Here is a 9,198-nt window from a genome sequence, read left to right on the forward strand (position 1 = left end):
ACTCCAAGTCGAACACAGTTTATGCATATGCACGTTCATCAATGCCATATTGTCCTTCACAATTTGCTGATTAAAACTTTCTGATTGTTTGAGAGGTTCCACAATGTTTTCATGACCACAGAGTGATTATCTGATTAGCATAAATTAATTTGACTATTGCAGTTTTCTTTTTTTTTTTCCCTATTTCAGTGTTTATTCAATTGTTCCTACATATCTGGCTATCTATTTCCAATATTGTCACTCCTCCTCTCGTCTTCTTTCAGCGCCTGCTAAAATCCTGTCGTTCGGGGGCACTGTCACCACTCCTTGGATGAAGGAGGTGCGTCTGCCGTGCAGCTCAGTAGGAGAACCTTCGCCCACTATAAAATGGACTAAAGACAGGTAAGAATCCATCCCAGAAATGTGAGAATAAAGATGCTGCTGTGATTCTTCAAAGACTGGCTTGGCTGGTTTAGCAGTACACGTCTCCAACACAAATCACTGACTTGCATATTAATGACACAACATATCCCTCTTAATGGCACTCATGTGTGCATTTTTATAGCCTCCTGCAGAGAAACCCACAGATTAAACAATTACCGACACCCCGTCGAACGCGTTGTGTGAGGTCCTCTCTTGATTTTCTGTCCTCCTTCCTCCTCAGCGAGGACACGGCGATCCCAGTGTCTCTGGATGGACAGCGGCTCATTATGGCCAACGGGACTCTGGTGCTGCGTTCTGTCAAAGCAGAAGATTCGGGTTACTACACCTGCACGGCCACCAACACGCTGGGCTTTGACACGATTATCGTGAATCTTTTGATACAAGGTAGGAAAACATGGATAAACACACGAGCATATTTATAGTTTTTGGGTTTTTTTACAGTTGTTATTAACCCTTTAAAGTGATATTAAATTGTAAAGTTTCAACCCTTGGGCATTTTTTTAAGGATGTTTAAGTTTTTCTTTTCTGCTTTAATTTATACTTTGAAATCAGTTTTTAAGAGCGAAAAGGACTGAGCCCCCACCAGTTTCACAATATATCAGTTTTAAATATCAGTGGGATCCATTTCTCGCTGGACTTCAATGTGGGTTATCATCACTAATTCAATACAGCACATCTAGCAATATCTTGCTTGGAAAATAGTACCTGGCTATGACTTTTTTAGACACACACATAGAAACATGCTTTTTTTGATCAATGAATGTGAGGACATATTTTAAAAATTGCTGGGCAACGATGACCCTTCTTAAAAAAAAGAAAGGGCAGAATGAGGGACAGCAGTAGCAGAGAAGATGTTGCCTGCCTGATAAAAGGTTAAGACTTCACAATTTATACGTTTTCCTCAGTTCCTCCGGACCAGCCTCGACTCACCGTCTCCACAACCTCCACTTCCTCCATTACTCTGGCCTGGATACCAGGAGACAACGGCGGCAGCTCCATCCGAGGTATGCGGCCTAAACAACGCTGGCCCCTCTGGCTTTGTTCCTGTTTATTTGAGTCATGCTTTCAGTGTCTGCAGCATTACATATTTTGGGGAAATATAGACAGTGATCTATTAGATCATTGAATAGGTTCCTTTTTTTGTTTTTCTTTACATCTTCTTTACACAAATGAAGCATGCATGTAATCAGTATTTTAGTTGTTCTTTTCGCTGACAGGGTTATTAATATTGACCTACAGTTATTATTCAAAAATACTTGAATCATTTGTTAATATTCAGAAACTATTTATTCACCACCAAATAAATAAATAAATAAATAAAATTTGCAATGACTAAGAGGTCACATGCATTTTGTTGCAGATACATGTTTGCTCTGCAGCACCATATTCAAATAACGATGCACCAACATCTGCTGCCTGTGTGTATCATATATATCTTTGAGATCAATGTGTCGATCTTGTATTATTCCAGAATGATGCCCTGTCTGTCAGTCCATCTGCACACCGTCAGCAGTGGCTCCCGCATCAAGCATCTATTTCGCATTGCTGTTGCAGTGGCATCTGTAGACTTTTCTCTGTCGGATAAACCATCTTAGTGGGCTTTCTTTAGTGAAAAGATACAAGTAAGATGATGAACAAATGAATAAATCCTGTCGGCTGGGTAATCCTGCTCCAAGAATTGATGTTATGCTGTAATTTGTTTTATAATAGCTGGTTCTTGTGTGGTGCTCTGTTGTATTATGCTCTTTTGTGTCCTGTCCCGACACATGGTGCCTATGAAACTTACTAACACTCCTCGATCTGCACATATTAACCCTTCTAGTATTTTGGACTCCATCACACCATCTGTTCGAGAGAGACTGAGGCAGGAAAAAAATCGAAAAGAGGTGGTACAAACAGTACGGCGGATTGCAGAATTGCAGACAGGGAGACATTCCTATATGCACACATACAGCCAGAAGGACACACAAGGCAGAGGATTAGATGGAAAGTGTCTCCAAGCAGGAGGGAGCTGGCACTGCAAGGCAGCTGATTATAAAAACAGTCACCATATTGCATATCCTCATTTGCATAGATGCTCAGTCAGCGCCATCCCAGTCTTGGGGTTTGTAGGTAACTAATGGCGGCATAGACAGAGAACAGCTAGACTCGTCCTCCAACGGAGGCCCAGCCGCAGAGGGAAGTGTTATCTTACACCACCATCTAGTGGACAATACAAGTTTATCTCCTATGAAGTTCATCTCTCCATCTTCTACACCACTTCATCCCCTGAGCACAGACTAAGGCAGGACACACCCAGGTCACAAACGACCAAACACACTCCTTCACATCTAAGGAAAAATTTAAAGCTCTCCATTATTGTCAAGTGTATATTTTTGGACTATGAGTGGAAATCCCCCCCATACAGTTTATATTGTTTTTTTGTTTATTGTGTGTTTGTCTGTCTGCAGGCTTTGTGCTTCAGTACTCTGTTGACAACACAGAAGAATGGAAAGACGTTTTCATCAGTTCCAGCGAACGCTCCTTCAAACTGGACAACTTGCGCTGTGGCACCTGGTATAAAGTCAAGCTGGCTGCGAAGAACAGCGTCGGAGCGGGACGCATCAGCGAGATCATTGAGGCAAAAACTCACGGGCGAGGTGAGAAGGTGGAGCGATAAGTGGGGGGGGGGGGTTGCAATAGTAAACCATTTGTCAGGTGTACATTTTTCAGAGATATTACCAAATGATATTTATTAAATATGTATCATGAATCAATAGTTATATTGAGCACATTTTCAGTTAGCAAGCAGAACAGTTTCATTACTGTTTGTGGGTCTGTGTACACAGATACAACTCTGAAAGGTTCAATATCAGTAACACTTCATTATTGTATCAGCTGTTTCTGCACTCATAACATGTGGACCAAAACGTTTTTCAAATATTAATCATCATAATTAAGGCTGCCATTTAAAATACTGGTAAGAACATTTAATCTTAGATTTAATTTAAATGACTAAAGTAAAGTATAAAATATTTCACGGTATGTATAAGAAATCTAGATTATTTGGAAAAGTTAAGAGTTTGAATTAAAGCTATGGTGAGGTGTTCCACTGTCTTCTGATTATTGAGACTCTCCTGCATATCCACCTATGATTTCAGTCGACCCTAAAATGTCACAGAAAATGTCATATTCTAGTAAACTGAACAGATGTGGTCTAACCCATCATGGTTTTGATATTTCCATAGAGCCGCAGTTCAACAAAGACCAGCCCGTCTTCACGCACATCAACTCCAGCCACGCCCGCCTCAACCTGCAGGGCTGGGCCAGTGGAGGCTGTCCAATCAGTGCAGTCACGCTGGAGTTCAGACCAAAGGGTGAGCGCCTCTTTATGTAATCGTCACATGTTGACATTGTTGCTCTACAACAAAGCCAGAGGAAGATTTCAAAGGAAATGTAGAAAAGGCTTATTTTCTTGGATGAAAACGAGAAGTAAAGCAGCCTGAACGTGAGGCCTTGTTGTGGTCCAGGTACCTGGACGTGGCAGACCGTGCGCACCAACGCCACCACAGACGTGTTCCTGGCAGAGCTGCGTGAAGCAACCTGGTATGAGCTGAAAATGAAGGCGTGTAACAGTGCTGGCTGCGGAAACCAGAGCTCCCAGTTTGCAACACTGGACTATGATGGCAGTGAGTTTGTTTGACGTCCCATTTGGACAAACAATCATACGGAATGATATATTAAACAAAGAGTGGTTCCTGACTTCCTCTCATCCTGGCTGCGTACAGGCACAATTCCCCCAATTAAATCCCCGCTGGAGAAGAATGACGACGTCAAAAAGCTGTTTTCAATTGGCTGCCCTGTCATCTTGGTCACCCTGGGTGTGGCGCTGCTCTTCATAATTCGCAAGAAGCGCAAAGAAAAGAGGCTGAAGAGACTCAGAGGTAAGAGGAGGAGGAGGAAAGTAGAGAATTGTAGGAAATAATTTGGCAAGAATTGTTAATTAGTAATCAGGGGAGATACCAGAAGCGAAAGCAGACTTTATGGAGTTCTTTTTTGTAAACAAATATTCCTTTTAAATAATTTATAACTTCTTCTGTTTTCTCAAGATGCCAAAAGCTTGGCAGAGATGCTCATCAGGTAAAGCTGAAAGTCAATTTGTAATACAAGTGGATTCACACTGTGATTTGCTTTTTTTTCCAACTCCCAAATGATGAACATGCGTTGGGTTGTCTTTTATCTCTTGATTAGTAAAAACAACCGCAGCTTTGACACCCCCGTTAAAGGACCTCCGCAGGGCCCACGGTTACACATCGACATTCCCCGAGTGCAGCTGCTTATTGAGGACAAAGAGGGCATCAAGCAAATCGGTGAGAAGAACCAGAGAGAAACAGAGAGAAGGCTGTTGTGTCTGAGCCGAGGCTTTGGAATATGGGTGAGTTTGTTGACCTGCCATCATCCTGCCTCTCGCAGGTGAGGACAAGGCCACGATCCCTGTGACTGACACAGAGTTCAACCAGACTGGAAACCCTCAGAGCTTCTGCACCGGTGTGTCTGTCCATCACCCCGCCCTCATCCAGAACACCGGTCCTTTGATTGACATGTCTGACATCAGGCCGGGAACTAGTATGTCTTCTTTCCTCACTGTTCACTTCAACAGAATTACAAATTGGTGTGAGCTTCAAACGGATAAAACTTTTGCGTTTCTCCCTAAGCAATACTCTGATTTCCTGTAAATATATTCTTGTTTTTAGGTACCCTGCTTGTTACCTGGACACAGCTTGAATTTTAACTGTAAATGACAACTGTGCATATTCCAAAAGTCTAAACTTCATGTGTTTACCACCAGACCCAGTGTCGAGGAAGAGCGTGAAATCAGCACACAGCATCAGGAATCGGTACTCCAGTCAATGGACTCTAACCAAGTGCCAGGCTTCCACGCCAGCCAGGACCCTCACCTCAGACTGGCGCACGGTCGGCTCCCAGCACGGCATCACTGTCACAGAGAGCGACAGCTACAGCGCCAGCCTCTCCCAGGACACAGGTGGGTAAACAGGCCAAACGGCGCAGACACTATCATCCACCTTTTTTGATCTGCTGAGCATATCTTTCCTGTGTGAGATTAATTCGCTCGCCTTCATTTTTCTCCTCTTCATCTCCCGTAGATAAGGGGCGCAATAGCATGGTGTCCACAGAGAGTGCCTCCTCCACCTACGAAGAGCTGGCAAGAGCGTACGAGCACGCCAAGCTGGAGGAACACCTGCAACACGCCAAATTTGAGATTACAGAGTGCTTTATCTCAGACAGCTCATCTGATCAGATGACCACAGGTACCAATGACAATGCAGACAGCATGACGTCAATGAGCACACCGTCAGAGCCTGGTATCTGTCGCTTCACTGCCTCGCCACCCAAACCCCAAGACTACGACCGTGGCAAGAATGTAGCTGTGCCCATTCCACACCGCGCCAAGAGTGAGTAACTGGTTTTTTCACTGGAATTCTCCTTTGACATACAGTACATGTACATTTAGTTAGGTCAAATGCTAGAAATGTGCTATAAGTCATTTTAATATTACCACTTCTTGCCTGACATTATGCTGTCAATTTCACAGTCGAACATTGCTCGATGGATAATATAAGTTCTGTCACTTTTGATGCAGTAGTAAGCCAAATTAGTGTCCGGTCTTCAACTCAGGTTATTTCAGTTTCGATCAGTTTTGGCAGTTCGTCTTTTAGTTCATCACTACCAAGAATCCCAGGGTTTGTTACAGCTGATGAGATGAATCTAGGTGCAGTAAGAGGTTTACGAATGTCAGGCAGAATTGTTAGGAGAATGATGTAGTTGAATTAAACTGTACCTCTCCCCTTCAGGTGACTATTGCAACCTACCCCTCTACATGAAGTCAGACCCTTTTTTCCGAAAGCAGTCAGAGCATCATGATCCATGTCCAGTGGTTCCGCCACGTGAAGCCTCTATTCGTGGCCTGGCTCAGAGGGCATACCACACCCAGGGCCGTCATGTGACTATGGACTCTGCGAAGCAGCAGGCTCTAACAATGGGCCACGCTGGCCTGTCCAACCTCACCTCCTCTGGGGCTTCCTCTGGAGGGGCGAGCGGAGGTGGAGGTGGTGGGAGCGGAGGGGTGTCTGCTAGCTCCAGCAGCTCCACACTTCCCCAGAGAACTCTGACCATGCCCGGCTCTTCTGCCGCAGTGGCCCAGAGCGCTGCGGCCGCCGCCGCTGCCACGGCGGCCGCCGCGGGGGCGTCATCCTCCGGTGGAGCAGCAGGAGCCACGGGAGGGACCCCTGGAGGTGCCTCCTCATCTTCCTCCAAGATGGGAGGATCCAGAGACTCTCTCCTGGAGAGCAGCTCCTCGGGCCTCGGTAGACTTCAGAAGCGGGGGGATGGAGGAGCAGGGGCAGGAGCCTACTCAAAGTCCTACACGCTGGTGTAGCCTGCCATCACTGCGGCCTGTCACTGTAACTCTTCATAGAAAGCTGGTCAAGCCAGCGCCTGCCCGGCACCTCTATGGAAAATTGGGGTGAGAAGTATACACATGCACAGCTTACCCGTCAGTGCCTGTGCTGTGCCAGGCTGCAGGGGGCTGGTTGGGTTCCCATTGACACTATTAGGGGTCAGAGTTGGGTCTCCACAGCACAGGGGGTTGCCTTTCTTTCTGCCTGATTGCTTTCTGTTATTATTGTGTCATTTTTCTCTCAATTCATCACTCTGGAAATCACTTGCCAAAACATAAATGATTTGTTTGCTTCATAATTCCATTTTTAGGGCAAGAACACAGTACTTATGCACAAAATGCTTTCCACGTGCACTGTCTTGTTTTCTGGATCAAGACAGCTGTAGAATGAACCAGGTTGCTTGAGTTTCACACAGACGTGCGTTAAGGTTTTTAGGTTTATAAATATGTCAGCCTACTTTTCTGGCCTCTGATGGGAAAGGAGCTCATATCACAGCATTGTGCAATAGCAGGATGCTCTTACTGTATGCATAAACCACCAATCTTTGTGTTACACTGGCTCTGAGAGGTTACTCCATTGTGGATTCATACATTAGAGACGGTGGAAGGACTGTCGTCACAATATGACGGGGGAATTTTCTAATACATGCAACGGATGACAGAGCGTAGTGGTCTTAATTGATGCTTTTATAAACGGACTCAAAGCAGCAAAGAGAAAAAAAAAAAGTTCAGCCACATCAAGTGAGAGATGAATACAAAACATTTTTGTCATCGGTTTTTCATTTATTTTTCAGATGATGGAAATATAATCTCTTGTGCACTAAGAAAATGTTAGAATGGATCCAAGTAACACAAAACTTCACAAGCCTGCGTGAGTGTGCGCGTGTGTGTGCGGGTGTGTATATGTGTAAATATATATGTATACATGTGGCAGGCACACACCAACAATGGACCTTTTTAAAATCAATCTGTATGCTGACCTCTCGGGCAGACGTCTGTGTCAAACTGAACCCCGCCCCCCTCTGTTCATTTTGTACCTGTAACAGGGGATGTGGAACAGTGATGACGATGCTGACGATGTAACACTATGATCCTAATCTGGGCCAGCATTTTGAACTTTGTGTTATTTACTGCGACTGACTACATGGGTTAGGAACTGGAGAAAAGAAAAAACCTGAAAAAGAGGTGAGTTCAAAAACAAATACAGATGAAAAGAAATTAGTTCTTTTTTTTTGCTTGTTTCATTTCCTCGAGAACAAAGAAGGAAGAGAGCCTTTTACGATTCATGATGGTGCCACAATAACATTATTTTCCTTTAAGGCATTTACCTGTCGTCCATTTTATCCCCGTCCATCTTTCCCCACCTTCTCCTCTCCCGTCCGTGTCCCTCCTCATATCCATACACTGTCACTGTGACCTACTGCTGCCGTCGTGGCTCGTCAGAAACGATAGACGGAGAGAACTGGTCTGATATGCACAGACTGGCAGAACTGCGGTTCAATGACAACTTGAGACAAGTTGCAAATCTATAGAGATGTATAAAGGGAAAAAAAAAAATCTTTTTTGCCATTTTGAATTTACGATTATACTTGTGGTTTTCAAAGTGTGGAGGGCATTTCATTTTGGGGGGGGGGGGGTCAAGGGACATGATCTTTTCATTCATTTTTTTGGTGGAGAAATTGTAAAAAAAAAAAAAAAAAAGGGCAAAATTAGGTTTATTCTAGTAAAATGCATATTTCAGAATTTTTGTATGTGTAATGGTAACAATTTAATTTCATAAAATGAGCTTCAGTACAAAACTAACAGTCACTCTGTGAAGCTCTGTGAACCACATCACTCCCACACTTTGAAAACCCCTGGACTGTACTTTACTGAGATTTTACCCAGAGAGATGAATCGTTAAAAGAACAAGTTAAAAAGCAGAGACATACAAATATCAGTGGTCTTTTAAATACTGAAAGAAGTTTTTTTCAAGTCCCTCAACCTCACTGAAATTGATTTTAGCTTTATGCATGGTATTGTATCTGTTGCTTCTTCTTTCATTTCTTCTCCCAAAGCTTAATCCCATAACAAAGATCGTTCCAAAAAACAAAAAAAGAAAGAAGAGTTGCTCCAAATGTTTTGCAATGGTCAAACGTAACATCAGGGCTCTCGCAATAGAAAGAGGATATGATATATGTTTGTTTTCAAAAGTATGTACATATATATTTCTATTCAAATATATAGCAAATATATGAATATTGAAAAAAGCAGAGAACTATAAAAGCCGTTCTAATTGAATATATATATAAAAGATCACAAGACAATCGCTCAGAGTG

General features: G+C 43.5%; 1 protein-coding gene across 3 annotated transcripts in view; it reads left to right on the forward strand.

The window, feature by feature from the left end:
* Positions 1–8,343, forward strand: part of LOC115401080 (Down syndrome cell adhesion molecule-like protein 1 homolog) — a 93,748-nt gene extending 85,405 nt beyond the window's left edge. For all 3 annotated transcript variants that reach the window (XM_030109247.1, XM_030109244.1, XM_030109245.1), the window contains 13 exons: positions 264–381; positions 644–807; positions 1,329–1,427; positions 2,874–3,062; positions 3,651–3,779; positions 3,933–4,091; positions 4,191–4,346; positions 4,512–4,542; positions 4,654–4,772; positions 4,876–5,028; positions 5,252–5,446; positions 5,568–5,876; positions 6,276–8,343. In XM_030109247.1, coding sequence (XP_029965107.1) covers positions 264–381; positions 644–807; positions 1,329–1,427; positions 2,874–3,062; positions 3,651–3,779; positions 3,933–4,091; positions 4,191–4,346; positions 4,512–4,542; positions 4,654–4,772; positions 4,876–5,028; positions 5,252–5,446; positions 5,568–5,876; positions 6,276–6,859 — 2,405 coding nt within the window. In that variant the 3' untranslated portion in view covers positions 6,860–8,343. The remainder of the gene's footprint in view (positions 1–263; positions 382–643; positions 808–1,328; positions 1,428–2,873; positions 3,063–3,650; positions 3,780–3,932; positions 4,092–4,190; positions 4,347–4,511; positions 4,543–4,653; positions 4,773–4,875; positions 5,029–5,251; positions 5,447–5,567; positions 5,877–6,275) is intronic.
* Positions 8,344–9,198: the final 855 nt, after the last annotated feature.

This window comes from Salarias fasciatus, chromosome 14 (assembly GCF_902148845.1).
Source record: "Salarias fasciatus chromosome 14, fSalaFa1.1, whole genome shotgun sequence".
Taxonomy (NCBI): domain Eukaryota; kingdom Metazoa; phylum Chordata; class Actinopteri; order Blenniiformes; family Blenniidae; genus Salarias; species Salarias fasciatus.